Source organism: Mustela nivalis (genome assembly GCF_964662115.1).
Source record: "Mustela nivalis genome assembly, contig: HAP1_SCAFFOLD_2808, whole genome shotgun sequence".
In the NCBI taxonomy this organism is placed as follows: domain Eukaryota; kingdom Metazoa; phylum Chordata; class Mammalia; order Carnivora; family Mustelidae; genus Mustela; species Mustela nivalis.
Window position 1 is genome coordinate 1 of NW_028133857.1, and position 23,646 is coordinate 23,646.

At 48.8% G+C, this 23,646-nt stretch overlaps 1 protein-coding gene across 1 annotated transcript; it reads right to left on the reverse strand.

The window, feature by feature from the left end:
* Window positions 1-1,309: 1,309 nt before the first annotated feature.
* Window positions 1,310-23,297, reverse strand: LOC309858567 (N-acetylaspartylglutamate synthase A-like). The gene is made up of 3 exons (XM_082751280.1): window positions 22,988-23,297; window positions 6,483-6,713; window positions 1,310-3,337 (listed from the first exon to the last, which is right to left on the reverse strand). Exons 1-3 carry the CDS (start codon window positions 23,148-23,150, stop codon window positions 2,988-2,990), a joined length of 744 nt encoding a protein of 247 aa, XP_082607406.1. The 5' UTR covers window positions 23,151-23,297; the 3' UTR covers window positions 1,310-2,987.
* Window positions 23,298-23,646: the final 349 nt, after the last annotated feature.

Sequence of the window (23,646 nt, forward strand, 5' to 3'; positions counted from 1 at the left end):
ATCCACTCTCTCTCTCCCCTCTGCCCCTCCCCCCAATAAATAAATAAATCTTTAAACAGAAAAACAAATAAACCTCAGCAATCAGAACGCCAATAACCCAACTGAAAAGTGGGCAAAGGATCTGAATACACAGTTGTCCAAAGATCTACAAATGCCTAATAACCACATGAAAAGATGCTTGACATCACTACTCATTAGGGAAATAGAAAGCAAAACCACAGTCAGATGCCTCCTTCCACTCACTGGGATGGTGAGAATTAAAACAAAACACAAATGCGCAAGTTGCTAAAAATTCTTATCATAAGAAAAAGATTCTGTACGTGATGGATGTTACCTAGACTTACTGTGCTGACCATTCTGCAATGTATACATTCATTCAGTCATTATACTGTAATCAATCAGATCTCAAAAAAGATTTTAAAAATTCATTTAAAAATCAATAAATGAAGTGGGCCCCTACGTTACTAATGCTTGGGAAACATGTATTTTGGCTTGTGGCTTGCTTTTATGGTAGAAGTATGGTGACTATTTGCTTAATTTGTCAAGGCAAAGAGGACATTCATATATGTATATTCTAAGAGTCAGGCCTGCCCACTTTTCAGGCTATAAATGTTCAAATATATACAGTCAAAAAGTTTTATTTAGGGGCATCCTGGGTGGCTCAGTCACTTAAGTGGCTGCCTTTAGCTCAGGTCATGACCTCAAGGTCCTGGGAGTGAGTCCCACACCGGGCTCCTTGCTCAGCAGGGAGCCTGCTTCTCCCTCTCCCTCTGCTCCGCCTGTGTGTCTCAAATAAATAAATAAAATCTAAAAAAGAAAGTTTTATTTAGTACTCAAAAAAAAAAACCCAATCATAAATAAAGGAGTAAATGAATAAAACAAGGATTACTAAGAATGATGAGAAATCAGAACCCTCATATACTGCTGGTGGGCCCTAAAATGACATAACCATTGTAGAAAACAGTGCAGCAGTTCCTCTGAGGCTAATCATAAGGTTACCGTCGGATCCCACAATTCCAGGCTTAGATAGATAACCACGAGAAAGGAAAATATATGTTTACAGCAGCATTATTGATAAAGCCACAATGGAAAAAACTCAGATGTCCACCAGCTCACGAGCAGATAAACAAATGTGGGCAAGCCATACAACAGGTTATTAGGGAGGGATAAGAAGGAATGCAGGACTGATCTACACCACAACATGAATGACCCATGAAAACATCATGCTAAGCAGAAGGAGCCAGACACAAAAGGTCACATACTGGATGATTCTCTGATAAGAAATGTTCAAAATAGGCAAATCCATAGAAACACAAAGTAGATGAGTGGTTGCCAGGGTCCAGGGGAGGCAAGTGTGACTGGCCCCTATTAGGTTCAGGGGTTTTTCGGGGGGATGAAAATATTCTGAAATTAGATAATGGCTATGATTGGACACGATAGTGAATATACTAAAATCCACTAAATTGTACACTTAAAAATGGTGAACTGTTTGTTATGTGAATTACATCTCAATTTTTAAATTTTTTTTATTTTTATATTTTGAGAGAGAGCGAGAAATCAAGTGGGAGTGAGAGGGGCAGAGGGAGAGAAGGAAAGAGAGAATCTTAAGCAGGCTCCACACTCAGCACAGAGCCTGACGCAGGACTCAATGTCATGACCCTGAGATCATGACCTGAGCCGAAATCAAGAGTCAGATGCTTAACTGACTGAGCCACCCAGGCGCCCCACACCTCAATATTTAATGTTTGAAAATACCATGTATTTTATTTAATTTCCATTTATTGTCGGTTTTACCCTTCTACAATGGGAGCTCTCTGAGGACAGTTTTTGTTTTGTTCCTATCTGTATCCCCAGGGTCTACAACAGGGCCTGGCACTCTGTGGGCACTCAATAAACATTAGTTGAATTCTCAGTTATGTATACTTTAGCACAATAAAAAAAAACTAGACATTGAACTTGAGCACTGTAGCATATCTACTGAATAGCATTAAGGGCCCCCCTTGCCCCTGAAACTCATTCCTTTCTCCTCAACGGGACCCTTTGGCTCCCACGGGTGACTTTGCTCACACCTGCCTCCATACGCTCGCTTACTCACTTCCTCCAGTCTGAATTCCACTCTCCAACTTCAGTCTCCTCCTCCTCCAGGGAGGCCTTCTCCGCCACGTGGCCTCTGTCCAGCGCAAGCAGGTGCTGGACCAGCCTGCCAGGGAGGTGATCACCCTGTGATGTGACCGTCTCTACTCCCTGCACACTGCAGCTCCCTGAGAGCAGGGACTGAGTCTAGTTCATCTCACTGCCCCATCCCCTACGGCACAGGAACTGCTCATCACGTGTCTGTTTCGGGGGCCTCCCCTCACTGCAGATGCCCTGAGCGTGGAAGTCGCATCGGGCGGTGGGGGGGGACCTGCTCCCAGGCTGCGGGAGAGCTTCCTGCTGCATGCGAGCTCCTCTCCGTCACCAGTCCCTGCTCTGCACCGAGTTCTGCAGCAGGTCCCGGGGACCAAGAGGCCCTGGACCGGATTCCCGCCCCTGAGCAGCACCCTGCCAGCCAGGGGGAGACGCGTATGCACTTGGAACTGTCGTAACGGACAGTGCCGTGCTAGAGCCATGGACCGAGCACCACAGAAACACAAAGGCAGAGCTGGTGGGGAGAGAAGAGGACCAGGCACGTGGAGGGGAAAGAAACAACAGTGGAGGGGGAGGCCAGCAGGCCCTTATGTGGGAGCAGAGGTTCACTAGAGGCCAGAGGAAGACGCCACTGCCAGCAGAGGGAAGAGGGCAGAGGTTTAAAGACAATACGTGGTCCAGCTAGCGAAGTAGTCGACAGTGGACGACGGAGAGGGCACGTGGCAAAGGCTGATGCAGGCTGCACAGGAAGGATGAAGCTACCGGGCCTCAGGGCGATGGCAACGAACACAGACCTTGTCCAAGAGGCAAAAAGGCTCTTAGAAGAGCTTTTTAGTGAGGGAGTAAGGCAAACAGATGTCTCAGAGAAATGACTCCCTAAGAAAAGAGGACACACTGACACCAGGACTAGGGAGACCACTCAGAGTCAAGTCAGGAGTCCAGGGAGTGAAACAAGAAGGGTCTGAGGTAGCAAGGACAGTGGGGGCAGCGAGGAGGGGACGGGAGACAGATAACACCGCGAGCCCCATGAGGGGGCGCTCCACTTCTCTAAGCAGCGCTGGGCCGCGCCTGATGAGCCAGCAGGAGAGTAGCCCCAAGGGAGGCCGGGAGGCGCGGCACTGACCCCGGTGTCCTCGAGTGCTCTTCACCACGACCGGGTAGCCCAGGGGCTCAGCTTCATCGATCATCTTTGAAAAGTCTTCGTGCCCACCTGCCAAGAGAAGGGGAAAGTCAGGGAAGGTCAGGCTGATGTCCGCCCCGCGCGGCCCCTCTGTGCGAACTCTTTGAGGGCCTCAGGTACCTCTGATTAAAGCAACTCAGACCCGTGCCATCCGATAGACATGGACTTTGCACCTGTAACATCCGTGGGAGTAGAGAGATAAAGAAAACAACACTGATCAAGTACGTGACTGTGGCAAAGGCCTCACCCGCTCTAGCTCATGTAAGCTTCCTACCCGCCCTACAGGCAGGGCAGGAATTTTCCCCAGTAAAATGGCTGCGGTTCAGCAGTGTTAATGACGGACAACCACAATGAGGCTGTGTCCATCATCAGGGGCATCTGCACAAAGAGTACACATGATCAGAAGGGAGTTCCTAGGGCGCCCGGGTGGCTCAGTCAGCTAAGTGTCTCATGGGCCCTGAGATCTTGCACTCACACTCAGCAGGGAGGCTGCTGGAGATGCTCTCCCTCTGCCCCTCCCCCTACTCTCTCTTAAATAAATAAATAAATCGTTACATATATTTTGAAGATTTTATTTATTTAGCTGACAGAGTGAGGCAGCGAGAGAGGGAACACAAGCAGGGGGCATGAGAGAGGAAGCAGGCCTCCCGCCGAGCAGAGAGCCCGAAGCAGGGCTCAATCCCAGGACCCTGGGATCATGACCTGAAGACAGACGCTTAACCACCTGAGCCGCCCAGGTACCCCATAAATAAATCTTTAAAAAGGAAAAGGGCACTCCCAGCTTCCTGATCTCCAGCTATCCTTTTTCCCTTCCCTATAAAACAGTGAAGGAGGGGTCTTCTTTCTTATCCAAGGTTGTCCCTGCACCTGTGCTCTAAACCCCTTTTCCTCTCACCTTCCTGGGGATCTTGTATCGTTAAGTGTGCTCTCTCTGATGGGTCTTCAACCTCCCAGTTCCCAGTTTCATCACCATTTTATTTATTTTTAAAGATGTATTTGTGAGAGAGAGCATGAGCAGGAGGGGCAGAGGGAGAGAGGCTCAACCAAACTACGCACTGAGCATGGAGCCTGACATGGGGCTTGATCTCATGACCCTGAGATCATGACCTGAGCTGAAACCAAAAGTCGGATGCTTAACCGACTGTGCCATCCAGCGCCCCTCCATCACCATTTTAATTGCCTATCTATCTACACTTGATCTTAGCCAAAAGGCTGAGAAGCGATTATCTATCTACCTATCTACCTATCTATTTTAAAGATTTTATTTATTTATTTGACAAAGAGAGACACAGCAAGAAAGGGAACACAAGCAGGGGGGATGGGAGAGGGAGAAGCAGGCTCCCCGCTGAGTAGGGAGCCTGATGCGGGGCTCGATCCCAGGACTGCAAGATCATGACCCGAGCCGAAGGCAGATGCCGAACGACTCAGCCACCCAGGTGCCCCACCCATCGCCATTTTAAACATGCCCCGTTCTCTCCCATCTTCAACAAACAAAATCCCTATTCCTTGCCCCTGCCTCACCCCTTAATCACAAGCTTGTATCCCTACCATCAAGTTACTCAAACAGGTTTGCATTTTCTCACTTCTCATTCATTCCCTCGCCCTTGACAGTCTGGGCCGTCTCCCCATCACTAAACTGCAGCTGTATTCGCCGAGTCCCTGTGGCTAGATCCAACACACATCCCAGCGCTTATGTTCCTTGTCCTTTCAGAACCAGACAACACTTTGAATTATACGATCCTCCCCGGAATGTTCTTTCCATTGGCATCTGTCATCTCTCCTTTCCCTCTTCACCTCTCCAGCTGCTCCTGCTTGGTCTCCTGCATACCTTCCTCTTCCTTGACCCAGTCTCTCCAGGGTTCCCTCTTGAACCCTCTCACTGAGTTTTCGTTTTTACTGTGGTAAAATGTACATAAAACTCGCCATGAAAAGGTGTCCAGTTAAGCCCTCTCTTCATTCTGTATATTCTTCTGAGCAATCTCATCTATTCTCGACGACTTCACTTAACGTCATGAACATTTCCAAAACCATTTCCTTAGGCTCCAGGAGCTCCAGATCCACTCATCCGCTGCCTAAGGAACAGTCTTCCTTGCTTATCCTATAGATGCCTCAAAAAGAACGTGCCCCAAACTGAAATCATCTCTGCCGGATAACCCCTCACACCCTGCCCACGAACTTGCTTCTCCTCTTCTGTGTCTCTGGTCTCAGTGACTGACTGCTGTCCCCTCTGGCTGCCCAAACCAGAAACTGGAGTCACTCTGGATTCCTTCTACACCCTCAGATCTGGCCAGTCTTCACGTCCTGTTACTGCGATCTCCTTTGTAATTCCTGGATCTCTTATCTTCATCCTGACTATGAACCCTCTGCCAGTTAAGACTATCATGGCTCACTTGGACAGCTTAAAAAGCCTGCCACCACATACCTTGTCTCCACTCCGCCCTGTCTGATTCCTTCCTTGTTGGGCAGCCAAAGCGATATCCTGCACTCTGATCAGGCCACCACCCTGGAAGTCTCTGGATTTGCCCTATCTACTTCATACACCATATAAGCTCCTCTTACATCTCGGCTCCATCTCCCATCTATCTACAAACTACTCAAAATACTACCCATCAGTCACGTTCTCACTTGACTCTAGGTTGATCTACATTCCGCTCTCTGCTTGGGTTACCCCCCTACCCCAGCTGCTTCCCCGGGATAACTTCAGCTGAGCTTTGCTATTCTCTCTGAATAAGCCTCCCTCAATGTCTCCGAAGCTGCATATATCCCACACAAAAGGCTGAGAAGTGATATATATGGTATATATGATATACACGGTCCGTATATCCCGTACCACCTTGCACTAACGCATCATGGCACTTACTGTCCTGACACTGCCTATTTGTTCACTGACCACCCCCAACCCCAGGCTCTGATGAGTGGGGAGCGCCTCCAGGGCAGGACACTGTCACTTACCGCCCTAGCCCAGCACCTCGCATGGCACCGGCACATGGTGCGTACCCCACACACGCACAGCCTCGGTGAGTTAAAAGACAGAGGGAGCAACCATGTTAAGGACTTGAGAGGCTGAATCCCGACCCGCTGTAAATCAACAAGACCCTAGAGGGCTTTCGGGGAGAGAAAAGACAGAGAGGCAGGATGGTTTGGGAAGGTCCGCTCCAATCCCAAGGACACGCACCGTACGAGAAGGTGTCTGGCATGGGAACCCCGTGGCCAGCCAGCTCCTGGAACGTCCAGAACTTGTTGACGCAGTTCAAAATGCTCTGCGGGCGGTTGACCAGGCGGCAGCCCAGCTTCTCCAGGTGGCGCAGGACTGTGATGTCACTGTCCGACTGCACCGAGGGGGTGGGCACCCGCACGAGCACCACGTCGGGGAAAGTGGTGAGCGCCTTCTGGTTCAGCTGCAGGCCTGCAATCGAAGGACAAGAGTGAGCTCCATGCTGGCCGCCGGCCAGTCCCGCCAGGAGAACTGCTTCCAGCCGACTCCTCAAGACTAAACCTAGCAGAAGACAGCCTTGAAGGTGGCCCTGGAAATCCTGCTGTAACGAGAAAGCCACGGTCAATGCCACACTCCCCACAGACGGGCAGAGCACGATCATGAAGAAACACAAAAGAATGAACAGGGGGAAGAAGGAAAAGCAGCGTATTGACAATAATCCAAGTCAGAAGAAGCCACAGGAAATAGGTAATAGAGTCCTGCACCTTTCTTCCACGGAGCCCAAGTATTACTCAGAGGGTAGTGGGTCAGGAGGCTGGAGATGTCAGGAAAAGGAAGCAGAGTAGTTCACTTATGGGCTCCTTACTAGTCTTTTAGGACTTAACCTTTAAAAGTCTGTCTGGAGGGATGCCTGGCTGGCTCAGTCAGTAGAGCAGGAGACTCTTGATCTCGGGGTCCTGAGTACCGGCCCCACGCTGGGCACAGAGGTTCTACTTTAAAAAAAAAAAAAAAAAAAGATAAAAATTGGTCTGAAAAATTATGTAACCACTTGAATGATTTCTATGAATATAATGAGTGCAAAAATGCCAATGATAAGTAGAAAAAAAAAAAGGACACAAAATGACAAATACAAGTTAGAAAAGACTAAAAGGAAATAGACCAGTATTTTAACAAAGGGTAATGGGAATGACAGGTGATTTCCTGTTTTATACTTATCTGTAGTTTCCAAAACATCTCCGAGTGCATATTGCCTTTATAACCACAACAAAAATCTTCCAAAAAAAAAAAAATCCAATCTATTAAAAATCAATTCGCTATCAATCAAAAGTAGAATGCATCCAAAGATAACTGGTCCCTGTGGCGAAAGGACCTGAGCTGTATTTCACTGGTAAACTGGGAGCACGAGCTTGAAGTGAAGACCTGGAGGCCCGGGAGTTCAGTCTTCAAGTGTCTGTAGGGCTTCCATGCAGAAGACTTACTTGGCTTGTCTTCTCTGACCCCAAGAGACACAGCTATCCATGAGTATGGTTTTCTCTGTCAGTTCGCTTCTGTGTCTCCAGCCCCCAGAACAGTGCCACGGGCACGACGGGTACCTGATGTTTGCTGAACTGTCCAGAAGCCACAGGGAGACAGATCTGGAACCACGGAGACCAGAAATGGGATGGGAAGGGCAATGAGAAGTGAGTTCAGGGGATGATTTGGCTGGACTCAGGGAACCTTAAAGAAGTCTTTAAAAGGCTCTAAAGAAAACCTTTTAAACAGTGTCAGAACCATCTTATAGATAGGCTTTAAGCTCAGTGTCTTCTATTCCATAAGCAATGGGCTATGCAACCAAATTCTGAGAACACAAAGATAAGAGGAAAAGTTACTATTTCTCCACGGGTTGGGGGGATGAATCATGTCCATACAAAAACAGGAAGCAAAACAAAACAAAAGGAAGCAAAGAAAGAAACCAAAATCACAAAACTACTCTACGGATGTAACTTGCACACTTTCCTCCCATTCTAGATGTTCCGGTCAATTCAACCCAAGGGGGCAGGTGTTATCATTAAGATACGCTGTTTCCAGAACTTCTGCAGACAGTGGGAGCCCAAGGGACTGGAACGTAACTCTCAGGGATGACTTATGGAGAGCATTGAGGTCATCTTCACTTTGCCATCGGAAAACAGCATCACGTGTACGGGCTTTGTTCCTTTGCCACTGACAGCACACGGAGAAAAGAATATAAAAGGAAAAAAAAGCAAACCCTGTATTAGCATCCTCAAAACTGATAGGCAGAGAATGAAAGAAAAGTATTCCAGTGGGTGAGAACGGTGAGTAAACACTCAGGGCAGAAGCAACAGCCCAGGACGACATCAAGGGATGCAGGGATATGTGCAAATCTGCTCTGGAAACTCTCCAGAGCCGTCCACACGTCGGGGGCTGGCGTCGCCACGGCACACACACTCCACCGAGCAGGGGAGAGGGGTGGGGGTGGGGAACAGCTTGGGGAGGCTTGCACCACCTGATGAGAAAGATGGCTTTGCAACAGAAAAGTGACCTAGAGAAATGAGAAGCAGCAGAAACGTGTGGCTTTCAAGTCCCAACATGAGGCCACAGACGAACAGTTAAACTTCTAAATGGGAAGAGAAGAATTCAGTCGCTTCAGGAAATACCAGCCACAGGTGGACGGAGACAGCTCAGCCCCAAGCAGGTTCACAGACACCTAGGAAATCTTACCAGAACTTCATCTCTCTCCTCCAAAGGTAAATCTTTGGGCCTGGCTCATTCCAACTGAAGCCTTCAATAAATGAAGAATGGAATGGGTTAAAGACGGGCCGACGAGGCTCTATACCAACCAGACAGGTGTGGGCTCTGACCATGCCGGCTTCCAGCTCTGAGCTGAGGGCCAGGCCAGGCCCAGGAACAGATCTGCACAGTCCTCCTCTGCCCGTGTTCACGGTGCCGGCATCCCTGCCGTGGGTATCTTTGCTTGCCCCGTTCATCCCTGTTCTCTTTGCCACCTACTCCTAGGGACATCACCACTTCGAGAAGTAGGGGACAAGAGGCAGCCACTCTTGCGTGGCACCCACACGAACTGCGGATCCACACAGCCACGGCCAAGGACAACTTGGGTGTGAGGTTGGCTCTTGGCAAACCTGCTGCCGAGTTCTGAGACCTTGAGCCACTTAGTAATGGCTCCCCCTTGTCCCATCCCTATCTGCTCTCAGGAAAGGACCTGACGAACTTAATACAGGATGTGGCTTAAATGTGTCACCTTTCCCGGAGTCCTTAACATTTTCACTGCCGTCTACAGGCCTTAAGCCAAGGGAGTGAAGAGCTGATGCAGGCCATGCGGGCGGGCAAGGCTCTGCTTGGCTGCAGCTGCTTGTAGGGAAAGCGCTCAGCAATGAGAGGCTCATGGCCTCAGAGAACAAGGGATCTCATGTGACTAGTGCCCAGTGGGCATCACCTTGTCGTGGGGAACAGGGCAAGAGGAAGGGAGCAGAGCTGTTTCTGGAATATTATTTGGGGTCTCCCAGACTCCTAGGCTGGACTTGAAATATACTATTTTGCCTCAAGCCACTTTTTTTTTTTTTTTTTAACTATATCACTCTGTCCCAAAACAGGTCGGTAAGACAATGAAAAATATCAGACCATAAACTAATTAGTACAGGGACCAATGGCCAATCCAGTCAAAATCAACCATTTGAAGCCACAACAATATTTTTTCCGTATTACTTCTAAAAAGAATAATCTACTTTCATGGTTCATTATATTCTCATGTTCTTTTGAACTGTTATTTATATTTGGAAATATTGTACTACATTAAAAACAAGATAGAAAAATGGGACTTTTTTTTTTTTTAAAGATTATTTATTTATTTATTTGACAGAGAGAGAAGAAACCCAAGCAGGGGAAATGGGAGAGGGAGAAGCAGGCTTCCTGCTGAGCAGGGAGTCCAACACAGTGCGCGAACCCAGGACCCTGGGACTATGACCTGGGCCAAAGGCAGACACTTAATGAATGAGCCACCCAAGCGCCCTGGAAAAATGGGACTTTTCTCACAGAACTGGGCCTGTTCTTTTCTACCTCATGTATCAAATTAAATTAATTCTACAAAACTAGACTTTCACATTGTACATACAACAGCAAAGAAATGTACTCTGTAATACCAAGAAATAGCTTTAGAAAGAAGCAAATCACTCTTAGAAAGTAGAGCTCTAAAACTTAAGGACCATCCTCAATCCTTCATACCCATAGAAGGAAACAGAAAATATACGGATAGTCCACAGGGCAGACACTCAGATCAGAAACTGGTTGAGAATTTTTATGGAGCACCTGTTGTGTTTTCGGTACTCTACTGAGACCTTTCACACCTCTTACCTCGTTTAAATGAAAAATTTCTCAGGGCACCTGACTGGTTCAGTCAGTAGAGCATGTGGCTCTTGATCTCAGAGTTGTGGGTTTAAGCCCCACACTGGGTATAGAGATTACTTAAAAAAAAAAAAAAATTTAAGGACACTGGGGAGACGCAGTTGGTGAAGCCCCCAACTCTTGGTTTTGGCTCAGGTTGTGATCTCAGGGTTGGGAGACGGAGCCCTGCATCAGGCTCTGCACTCTGCTCCGAGTCTGCTTAGAGTTTCTCTCTTCCTTGTCCTCTGTCCTCTCTGCTCTGCTCTCTCCACTCAATCTTTTTTTTTTAATTAGGTAAATAAATAAATGAAAGATTTCTTGTCATATGGATCCCTGCAACAGATCTGACTCTGCAAGTCTCCATGCTAACGAGGAACTGAGGCATGAGGGGTCACTGTCCTCCTGGCCCCTGTGCCTACACACACACACACACACACACATATGCACGCACACGCACACACAACCCCTGCTTCACAAGAGAAAGCTTCAAAAGCAAACCAGTTTCTAGTGCACTAGGAAAAAACCTTCACGTACAGAGCAAGCAGAAGAAATAAGAAAATCAGGGGCACATGGGTGGTTCAGTGGACTAAGCCTCTGCCTTCAGGTCAGGTCATGATCTTGGGGTTCTGGGATCGAGCCCCACATTGGGCTCTCTGCTCAGCAGGGAGCCTGCTTCCCCCTCTGCCTCTACTTGCCCCTCTGCCCACCTGTGATCTCTGCCTGTCAAATAAATAAATAAAATATTTTTTTTAAAAAGAAAGACAGAAGTAAGAAAAGCACAGGACATGATGGCAAGACAGCCAGCAAGAACCACACTCCTGGCAGCATTTAGAACCCCTCTATTCTCACAGGACCGTGCGACAGTGGCTGGCAGGGACACTCTCTGCAAGTTGTCAGAAAGGAGGCGAGAGTATAAACAGAGTAAGTGGATAAGGCAAGGACAGCTCAGCATTACCTCGTCACACTGTGAAGATGTGCCATTTGAAACACGATCCGGTTCGCGTCTCAGGGATGCTCCAGGTTTCCCCTGGTTGCCTTCCACCCTACCCCCACTTTCTCCTAAGGAAGTTATTTTTATTTTTAGGGAGTACATGCTATCAGCACTCCTCCTTCCTTTTAAAGCTCTTTGTTTCACTGCCCAAAGAAATCTTATCTCCACCTCATTAAAACCCACAGTCACTATGTGGCCCCTTTTGTTCCCCACCAACTGCTGTTTTCAGGTCATTTAATTCACTTCAAACTTTATTGAACTGTTGGGCTGAGTCAGACACACTATTAAGCAGGGATACCAGGATGAACGAGGTGATCTGTGCCTACAAGGAATTTGTCTCCTTATGGACATACAGACACAACCTAAAGATGCATTCAGTCCATCGCTCAACACATCTGCTCAGTAAATATTTATCTAGCTCCTACTCCGGGCCAAGTCCAGGGTCAGTTCAGGGGGTACGCCAGAAGCACTCCCCGAGAGAAGTGCAGGAAGTTTATTATTAGAGTGGTAATTTCAGCAAACCCAGGTGGGGGGTGGAAGAGACGATGTGGCCAAGACAGGAGGTGTTGTCCAGAGAGGGACCCCCTTGGCAACTGGGGCTTACTCACGACAACAAGCAATGGTTTAGGGCACACGTCTCAGCCATCCCACCCAAGGGGAGAGGAAGCCGGCCACCGGTAATTTTTATACACCCACTGTCTTTGGTTGAAAGCTGCTCCAGCGGCGTGGTAGTAATTTCCTGGCCCCTCCCGCTTGCCATGCATATGTGGGCCCCAGGGCCACCAAATGGTAAGGGCAACAGTGACATGGAAGGGCCACGACAGCTGAGGAACAGGCGCCATCTTGAAGTCTGGGCATGGGGCTGGAGGCCAAATGGTAAGGGCAACAGTGACATGGAAGGGCCACGACAGCTGAGGAACAGGTGCCATCTTGAAGGCTGGGCATGGGGCTGGAGGGGTGATCCCTGGAATTGAAGAAGAAAGACCACACACAACTGTGATGAATGCTGTTGACATGTGCAGAGCACCTGGGTGTTCGGCAATTAGCAGTCTGGTTTGGGCAGGGGGTGGGGAGAGGGGGCGACTGATTCTAACACATTATGAGAAGTGGTCTGACAGGCGTCTGAATCAGGGTACGGGGATGGCAGAGGAGGAGGGAGCAGTTCAGGATAATCTCTGAGAGAGAACCACGGAAAGTTTCAGAAAGGAGATATTGACTCATGGTTCCTCTGGGCTCAGAAGAAATATGTAAAACAAATAAATGCATAACATCTACCTTTCGGAAAGAAATCCACAGTCAAGGCCTGGCATCTTCAAAGCCCTGAGCTGAGGGATATCTCAGGGTGCATGTATTTATAAAGGCACTGCAAGAGGTTGAGCTGACTTGAGCTGAAAGCCAATTATGGGGAAATGGACAAAGCACTGGCCTCCAAGTCAGAGACTTGACTTAATTCCTTATTGTCATTTAACAACTTGGCAAGACACACGCCTCTCCGGGGATCAGTTTCCTCTTCTGTCAAATGGAAGAGTCCCAGAACTTGGCAACTGTCGCCCAATCCCCATCCCACCCCCCCATCCTACCAACACCAGCTTCCTTGCAACCATGAAGACAAAGCTCAGCAAACCTCTTATCCCTTTCGTATATTGATCACCCAAGACTCCAGTCTCCAAGGCAGCCTCATTTCGCTAGATGCTAAACCCCACCTGGCTCTGACATTGTCTTTTCTGCTCCCTTCTTCCACTCCTTCTCCCCTTTGCACTCCCCTCTGGGATGCAAGGGGCAGCAAATCCCCTATCCTTGACCTTTCTGGTGAGTGTTCCCTTTGCCTTCTTCTCCTGAGTGCAGCTGACCCCCGGCTCTCCCCAGTAACGATGCTTCCCCAGTGTCCCTTCCCAGTTGTGGTTGTTCTCTCTCCCTGGCCGCTGGGATTCCTGAGCCTGCCAGTGGGAGAGATGCTCCTTGCTCTTCACCGTGGCTTCCAGGCTATCCTCCTCTCCCTCCCCTAAAACTCTGGGCCGGGCTGTCATCACTCTCCTTGTGCAAGTCATCAGGAACCCCAGCCACCCACCTCCATCCCTGGAGCTTTAGCTCCTGACTCAGGGGCCCCCCATGCTGTCACAGCTGGTGGTGATTTCAACATTCCTGGGCAGGGGCGCCTGGGTGGCTCAGTCGTTAAGCCTCTGCCTTCAGCTCAGGTCATGATCCCAGGGTCCTGGGATCGAGCCCCCCATAAGGCTCTGGGCTCAGCAGGAAACCTGCTTCTCCCTCTCCCACTCCCCCTGCTTCTGCTCCCTCTCTCGCCGTCCCTCTCTCTCTGTCAAATAAATAAATAAAATCATAAATATGTGTGTGTGTGTGTATGTGTGTGTATATATATATAGAGAGATATATCTCTGGGCAAAATTCTTCCAATGCCCAGGTCCCTTTCCTGACCTCATTTCCTCCAAGGATGCTATCCACCACCCAGCCTCAGCCACGACTCTGGGTGATTCCAGACTTCATGCACTCATCATAATTCTAGTCACTGTCTCCTCCCTTTCTGGCTTACTATCTTTGATTCCAGGAACTACCGTGCATGGGTCCCCGCCTTTGCACTGTCCCTCACTTCCCCTCTTAACCTATTTCAAGTCCACATTTGGACACCATAGCATGTATCTGCAAACCGACGGTACGTCCTCAGATCCTGTACCTGTTCCTTGCTTGGCTAAACCATGTCCTTGGTTAGACCGATCCAACAAACTCAGACTACCTCGTGTGCCCTCCTGCGCAATGGAATACGGAGAAAACAACACACAGACCTGCTGACTGGTCTCAAGGGCATCCTTCCTGCCGCCTGGCAAGCACCCTATTTCCCCAGTCCATTCGTTCTCCCTGACCCAAGACAACGATTTCACTTTTCATCCTGCTACTTCCTCCCTCCCTCTCCTTCTCCCTCTTCCTACTACGAGGAGAGAAACTGAAGCAATCAGAAAGGAACTTCTCTACAAGCTCCCACAAGCACATCTGCCTACCTGCCCGCACCTGGGTCTTATAGGTTACCTTCTCTCTTAGAACAGCTGAAGTGCCCTTGCTCCTAGCTCAGGTTAATTCCTTGAAAATATGCAATAGATCCCAACCCCTCTCACTCACTTCAAACAGTGCTTGGACGATTCACCTCTTTCCCCTGCATCATCAATTTGTCACCATTGGATCATTCACGCAACATACAACATGCTGTTATTTCTCTCGTCTTCAAGAAAAACTTCCCAAACCCATCTCCCATCTGAGCAAGGTTTGAGTCATCTCAGGCTGCTGTAACAAAATACCACAGACTGGGTGGCTTGAGCAAGAGACATTTATTTCGGGTGCCTGGGTGGCTCAGTGGGTTAAGCCACTGCCTTCGGCTCAGGTCATGATCTCAGGGTCCTGGGATCGAGTCCCGCATCAGGCTCTCTGCTCAGCAGGGAGCCTGCTTCCTCATCTCTCTCTCTCTCTTTGCCTACTTGTGGTCTCTCTCTGTCAAATAAATAAATAAAATCTTTAAAAAAAAAAAAAAAAGAGAGAGAGAGAGAGACATTTATTTCTCCTGGTTCTAGGGACTGGAAGTCTGATAGGGTGCTGGCATGACTGGGTTCTGGTGAGGGCCCTGCTCCTGGCTTGCAGACAGCTGCCTTCTTGCTGTAACCTCAGAAGGCAGAGTGAGAGAGAAAATTGGGGGGAGAAACACAATTCAGCTTCCAGCTGGCTATCAATGCATTTCTCGCCTTCCCTTTACAAGACTCTTTAAAACCTTGTGTATTCCCTGGTTTCCATTACGTCATGAGACTTCTCAGGGACACCCGACGCTAAGGCCACATTGCTAAATCCAGTGGTCCATTCTCACCCCTCATCTGACTTGATCAACCAGCAAAACCTGACACCGTCTGATCACGTCTTCCCTCTTTGACTACTTTCTCCACTTGGCTTCCAAGATGCCACTCACTCCTGGATTTCTTCATCCCATATACTGAGGATTCTTTGCCGGCTGCTCAGTCCCTGGACCTCTTCTCTCTTCTATCTGGAGGCATTCCCTTGCCAGGTGTCTGCAGATGCTTTTACTTTGGATATCTTCAGGCCACGGCTTGCTCTATATCCCCAGCAAGATGAAACTGCCTACATGACATTTCCCACTTGGATGTCTCACGGGCATCTCGGACTCAATCCTGATCCTCACCACCTATCCAAACCTACTCCTATACCCTTTCCATATGCGTAAATGGCACATTATTCTTCTAGCTACTCAGGACAGACACACTGGAGTCCTCCTGAACATCCAACATCTGATGTCAGGCAAGTCCTGACAACTTCGTCTTCTAAGTTTATCCAAAATCCAGCCACTATGCACCTCCTCCCCTGAAATCATTCTAATCCAACAATTATCATCTCTCCAGACCTGAATTGTAGCAATGACCTCAGTGATCTCCCTGCCTCTGCCCTCACTACCATCTGTCCGTTCTCAACACTGTGATCAAAATGATCCTGTGACCATAAGGGAGATGATGTCCCCCCTCTGCTCAAAACCCTTCAACAGATTCCCAGCACATCCAGAGTAAAATACAAAGTCCTTCCATGACCAGGGCACCTGGTGGCTCAGTCGGCTAAGTGTCCAACTCTTGACCTCAGCTCAGGTATTGATCTTGGGGTTGTAAGTTCAAGCCCCATGTTGGGGTCCACACTAGGCATGGGACCTACTTAAACAAATAAAAAATAAAAATCCTTCCATGACCCACAAGGCCCTATACATTGGCACTTTTCCCCCTATCCTCCACTTTTCTGACCTTCTCTCCTAATACTTGCCCTTGGTGGTTCACTCCGCTCTGGCCACAGGCTGGTTTGTCGCTCCCTCTTCCCTAGACTACTCTAATCCCAGATATCGGTTTTTTTAAAGATTTTATTTATTTGAGACAGAGAGAAGAGAAAGAGAGCAGAAGTGGGGGCAGGGACAGAGGGAGAAGCAGGCTCTCCCCTGAGCAGGGAGCCTGAAGTGGGGCCGAATGCCAGGACCCCACGATCCTGACCTGAGCTGAAGGCAGACACAACTTACTGAGCCACCCAGGCGCCCCTAATCCCAGGCACCTAAATGGCTTGCTTCCTCACCTCCTTCAGGTCTTTACTTGCACATCAGCTCCTAGCTAAGGATCACCCCAGCCCCCCTATCCAAAACTGCATCCCCTCCTCTACCTCCAGAAACATCCTATCCTTCCATTCCCCTTCCCTGCTTTTTCCTCCTTAGCCCTTTTCACCAACATACTATATATTTGACTTATCTTGTTTATATCCTCTCTCTCCCATCTAGACTGTAATTTCCTGGAGAGGCACCCGGTCTCTCTGGGTGTCAGTTTCTAGTACCTAGAATGATACATTACACACAGCAGGTAATTAGCAGGTATTTGCTGACCAAATGAATGACGGAAATCTTAACCATGAGGATGGAGGTTGTGTTCGTCCTCTTCATTCTACCTCCAGTACCTAGCACAGGGCCTGGCAGAGATGGGCAGGCAATAGCTGTGGAACAAGTAGGATGGTTGTGAAGATCAAGGCACGTAAAAGATATTGGAGCATTAATAACAGAGTTGCAGAAATAAAGAACCATTATTCTTGTTAGTTCCTCAATGCAAAGTAACTTAAATTTATCACTTTCTCTTGGTGTGTGTGGGGAGGTTCTTGAGTTACTTTTTGATAATGAAGGATCAAATAGAAATAGATGGAAAACTTCAGACCACGCTGTAGGTTTGTGTTAAAGTAATAAGGTGAAGTTTCTCAGTGAAGTGGGCAAGGTGGCACACTTAGCCCCTGGAGAAGGGGGTGGAGTGCGGTGAGCTAGCAGTGCCCTACTGGGATGTCACTGGACTCCCTGCTAAGGGGAGGGCCAAAGAGGAGGTGTAGATGGATGGGCAGGACACGGACATCTCTGATGATGGCTCCACCTCTCCCACCAGGCAAGCCTAACCAATCTGATGGAAGTGCGATGGTAGCAGCAAGAGGTGGTCCAGATCTGTAAGTAAGGCTTTGAGATCTACTCAGGATCCCAGTCTACTGGCTCTAGAACTCTTTCCGACACAGTTTATGAGGTAACCCTAAAAACTACTGTAAGAATCATAAACGAAGGGCGCCTGGGTGGCTCAGTGGGTTAAAGCCCCTGCCTTCAGCTCAGTTCATGATCCCAGGGTCCTGGGATCCAGCCCCGCATCGGGCTCTCTGCTCAGCGGGGAGCCTGCTTCTCCCCCTCCCCTCTCTTTGCCTGCCTCTCTGCCTACTTGTGATCTCTCTCTGTCAAGTAAATAAATAAAATCTTTTTAAAAAAGTTAAAAAAAAAAAGAATCATAAACTACACATCCGATCCACCTTCATTCAGTCCTTGAGATTGGCCCATGGATATAAACGAGGACGCTCGGGGTAAAGACTATCCGTTCAGTACTCATATCCGCTTAGAAACAGTACAAGGTAGGGGCCTGCATCTGCTCTCTGACTCATCCACTAGTCCTGTATGGTGGTTTATTCAGATTACAGGGTGTCAGGCACAGGCCTTTGGCAGAGAGGTCAAAGATCGACCTCTGTGCCCTAGGTTAGCATGGTATCCTTGTCTGCTAGTGCCTGCTTACATAGCAACGGGAGTACTTCCCTTCTCCATGAGGCCTCTGTTGTCTTCTGGAAGTCTGCAATATGACCTTTTCCTCCAATTCAGTTAGGATTCCCCCCACCCAAATATTTCAATCTTACTCACCTGATTACTACAAGGAACCAAGGAAAAGTATCCCAGACACCTTAATTTAAAGAACCTGACCTAGGGGCACCTGGGTGGTTCAGTCGGTTGGGTGTCTGACTCTTGGTTTCAGCTAGGGTCATGATCTCCCAGGGTCTGAACCCCCAATGAAGGGCTCCGTGCTCAGCAGGGTATCTGCTTGAAAGGACTCTCTCCCTCTGCCCCTCCCCCTACTCGCAGGCGCCCACCCCCCCAAAATAAATAAATAAATCTTAAATAAGTAAATAAAAATTTACTTAAAAAAGAACCTGACCTAGAAATTGCCATATGGCCACCAAGGTTTCGGCTCGGAAAGGAAGGCAAGGAATGCTGAATCATTCTGCTCCTCAGAGACAAACTGTTACACACCCTCATTTCCAGGTCAGACCCATTTTTCCGGTCTTGATGCCTGTCCCTGAGTTTGTGACTATACTTGTTTCCTGAGACCAGAAATTGTCGTTGTAAAGGCCCGTGGGTGGTCAAAGAACTTAATTTGCACGGGTGACTGTGCCCTCAGAGAACGGCTCATCACAACAACATTCACACATCCAAACATGATTTCCCAAACAGAACCTAATTACGGCAAAAGTCCCCTATGCTTCAAATTAGCCTCTCAGGCCCTTCACTCAACCATCCAAACATTAACCGGAGGCCTACTGGGTACCAGTTATGGAGCACACATCTGGGGGATTCCCAGGCGTTGAGGGAGGGAGGGAGAGAGGGCGAAAGAGAGAGACTATAAACTTCGTAAATAGATAAATTACAATAAAATATGATGGATGCTATTTTCAACAACGTTACTTGGCACCAGATGGGAAAGGGATTGCCTGAGGGGAGGGGAGGGAGCTCAAGAAAGACCTCAGAGAGATGAGAGATGTGAGCTGAGCGGAAGGAGGAATGAATGCAAGCGTGCCAGGTGAGGGAGAGGGAGCAGACCGATGGGCACCGCGGGGATTCGGGTGAAGTCAGGGCAGGCGGTGCACGGATGGGGTGGAGTGGAAGGGAGGAAACCAAGTTTGCTGAGCCTGCGATTCCTGAGTACTGGTCCTGCCAGTCAGTACTACGTGCCAGATAGATACCTTACTGATGTTTACAGAGTTAATCTGTAGAAAGAACCCCGACCTCTGCCTGGTCCATGATAAACACCATGCGTATTTTGCTTTGACTCTGACTGTGTATTTGGGTGACATGCGCACCACCACACTAGCCCACGGTAGAGAGTAATTAAGAGATATCCGTTGAACGAATGAACCACTTGCGGTTTCCAAGAAGGAATGGAGATGGGCATGGCTCTCATTATGCCACGTCCTGCAGAAGGGTGAAGGGAAAGCGTTCCCTGCTGGACTGCTTCAGCCCCCCGAAGGTCATTAACTCTTCCCAGCGGCCATTCCCACTCATCCCATGCAAACCTACACTGGGGCAGCAACATCACTCACCACAAACCTTGCATGTGCACAACATCTTCAGCTTACTCGTATTACCTTGTTTAAATAACTGCAATCTTTAAATCCCAAACTTTCCATCTCTTGTATGAATCCTATTTCCAGACAGAACCTGAAATTTTCGTTTCTGATTTGGGGTCCTACTAGCCTCCACAGAGGGAAGCTTAGGAAAGAATTTAAGTAATTGGCTGATATCCTGCTCCGACTGTCCCAAAGGGACTCCTGCATGGACCCCCTTGCACTAATCTCGAGAAGGAGACTTGGTAAAGGGGGTGCCTTAACTTCCTAAATTTTTTTTTTAAAGATTTTATTTATTTACTTGACAGAGATCACAAGTAGGCAGAGAGGCAGACAGAGAGAGAGCAGGGGAAGCAGGCTCCCCGCTGAGCAGAGAGCCCAATGTGAACCTCCATCCCAGGACCCTGGGATCATTACCTGAGCTGAAGGCAGAGGCTTAACCCACTGAGCCACCCAGGCGCCCCTAATTTCCTAAATTTTAAAATCACTTTGCAAAGTCACTGTCTAGCCTCAGGTAACTCAGTTCAATTCCACATCCACGGAAAAAGGTACCATGGGCTGCAAATGCCCTCGCACATGCTTATTCTGTATCCAGAGATGGGAATTAGATTGGGTCTTGAACTGTAGTTAGCTGCTAACCAGCTGGATGGCACTGAGTATCTTTGAGCGTTGGGTCCTTCATTAGTAAAACGAAAGGGTCAGGATGGATGATCTTAAAGGCTTTCCCAGCTCTCACCCTCAATAATTTGCAAATGGGAAATGTCATTAATATCAGTAACTATTTCTGCATTTCAAAGCCAGTAAGTTCTAGAATTTACTCCAGAGGAATACTTGGCTCAGCAAATTGCCAAGGCTTTTCTGTAGTCTGACGATAGAGATACTGGGAAATAGAGCGCATACCTTTATTCATTCAAAAAAATATTCACTGAGTGCCTATTACTGAAAGACCCTGTTCGAGTCATGATTACAGCACTGAGCAAGGAGCTCACTCTTTGCACAGAGCTTACCCCTTGGGCTTCATGATTACAGCAACAAGCAAAGGAGCTCACTCTTTACACAGAGCTTACCCCTTGGGCTTCAATTAACCCACCCCCATGACAAATAAATCTCATCACTGCTTTGGATGGCAGAAAGAGTGATCTGATAGATTTGTTTTACGTGTCATGAATTGTGTCTGGGTATCTCTGAATTAACAAAAGATTAAAACTCCTTCAAAAAATGCCTGCCTGCAGTTACTCCAGCGACTATTTTCTCGTAGTTTAGAAAGAAGTAACTTCTGGTTTGCAAAGAGACAGAGATACATTCACACATGAATTCCTGTAAAATTTAAGACACTAAGTAAAAGGTTTAAAGGGTTTTCCTGCTGAAAAAGAAAACAATTTTCTTTCTCTAGGACCAATTCTTTAAAATGGTTTGTTTTTTAAAATTTTTTAAAAAGTAACCTCCATGCCCAACATAGTACTCAAACTCACAACCCCCCAAGATCAAGAGCTACATGTTCTACCAACTGAGCCAACCAGGCGCTCCTCAAATGGGGTTTTAGACACAAAACAGAGAGAATTTCCCTACTCCTTCACAGAATGCCAGATGGGTCTACAACAGAAATATGATGTGGAACTTCAACTGCTGTACCTCAAAAAAGGCATCTTTACACGCTGCAAAATAAATCAATAAAATGAAGAGGAAACAAACTAACGCTGGGGGTAGAAAGATGTATATCCTAGATCTAGATCATAAAAGATAACATAATTCCACTGAACAATTTTAGAGCTAGAACCACCTTAACCCTTAGTTTTATATAAACAAGAAACCTGAGATTCAAAGACTTTAAGTGACCTCCTCAAGGCAAAGCCAAGATACTTGTTAGCAGCAAAGCTGTGCTAAGAAACCGGATTTGCAAACTGCTTGTTCTGGAATCCATTCTACATTAAATAACTGTAAGAGTTTTAGCAAATCAAGACTCAACAGACAGTACCCCTTATAGATGACACACTGTTTTAGACTAAACGTATGACACCTAAAGCTTGTAGTATATTTATCAGGGGGGCTATCCAGTCTGATATTACTTATGAAGGGTTTAGTTAAATTTATGGATAAAACACCTAGAACAGATACCTTATACACAGGACATATTCGAAACTCCTTTAAGTCACCTGTTCAGAAAGGGAAAGGAATCCCTTTCCTCTGCTAAAGAAGAGTAACAAATTATAATCTTATTTAACCAGGTATGGTTAAAAACGCACTCTGAACTGGGCCCAAATTCCCCCCGCCCCCAGTCCCACATCTGATCGCCAGTGAAGTAGCTGGGTTACTTCCAGAGTAGAGGCTGAAGCCACTCAAACTGCAGGTTAGTGGGGGTTCCTAAACCAAAGGTTCCAGGAGACTGCTTGTATTAAAAAATATTAAGAATATCTAAAACACATAGTTAACCTTTTGAGGTCAGGGTCAGAGATGATAACCACGATTTACCCAAAAATGTCTCTTGGACACAACAGTGGAGAAATATGAGGCCAGAATGGTCTGGACCTGAAATCTTGGCTTTTCTGGAATCAGAATTCAACACTTTTAGGAAGGAGGATGAGTTTTTAAAAACCCATCAACGGTCTACTCTCCCACTTACACACTCAAGAAGGGACTCCAGTCGTAAATTTCTCCCCCTATGTAGGCTCCTAGTTTGGGAATGATAATTCTATAGTGCATTACTCATGCTTACACACTCCTGAAAAACTTTTTAAAACATTCACTGTAATGGCAATTCGTAAATGTGGTGAGGGTTTCTATAAAGCTATCCTGACAGGGCACGAATGCGAGCAGAATTTGCAAATACGGGGTTTGCAGCTTGATTTTCCTCGGACCTCCATGCAGCTTCAGGCGAATTCGAGTTCCTTCCAAAACAAAGTCCCCTAAGTACGCGGAATCCCCTTCTCAAATCTTGGCCTCAGGGCGGACGGTGGTGGTCAAAGGCAGCCCTCAAGGTTAGGGGCTTTCTCTAACCCAAGGAGGGCTCGCGGGGGAGGGCTGCTAGTCTGGGGGACCCGAAGGAGACTTGGCTGGAGGAAGCCCGGGTGCGCGCGCCCACCGGCCGACTCCCGGGGACCCCGACGCGCCTCCCCGCCCTCCCGGGGCCCGCCTCGCTCACCGAGGTGGCCGCCGACGACGGTGACGGCGATCTGGTCCATGAGCACCGCCCGGAAGCGCACGTCCTGCTCGGAGCAGCGCTGCCGGAGGGCGCGCAGGATCTGCACCTGCGGGTAGTCCTCGCGGATGCGCCGGTCCGTCAGGAACCAGAGCTGGGAGCACATAGCGGCCAGGGCGGCGGCGCCTGGCGCGCCGCGCGGGCCCCCTCGACGTCCCGGGCCGCTCGCTCAGGCTGGCTGGCGGCCGGCCGGCCGGCGTCCGGGGCGAGCGCGCGCCGCGGCTCCGCTCCGGCCGGTGCGCCAGGCGCCTCTGCAGCCCTGACCCAGCGAATCTGCCCGGCCACTCAGCGCCGCCGCCGGCACCCGTCAGCCAATCAGCGCGCGGCGGCGGGCGCGGGCCGGCCGCGCGGCCAGCTGCAGAGGCGGCCTCGGCGGGCGGCGCCCGGGGAGGGGCGGCGGGGCCCCGGGCCTGCGGCGGCCGGGGGAGGGGCGGCGGGCGGGGCTCCGGGCCTCGGGAAGCCCTCGGGCCGCCGGCTGGGGGTGGTGCAGCCGCGGGAGGGCATCCCCGGCCCCGCCCGGGACCCCCCCGGTGGGCGTGGCGCTGCCGGCCTGGGTGGGGCGGCGGGAGCGGGAGGGGCCGGGGCGGTGTCCCGCGGGGCGG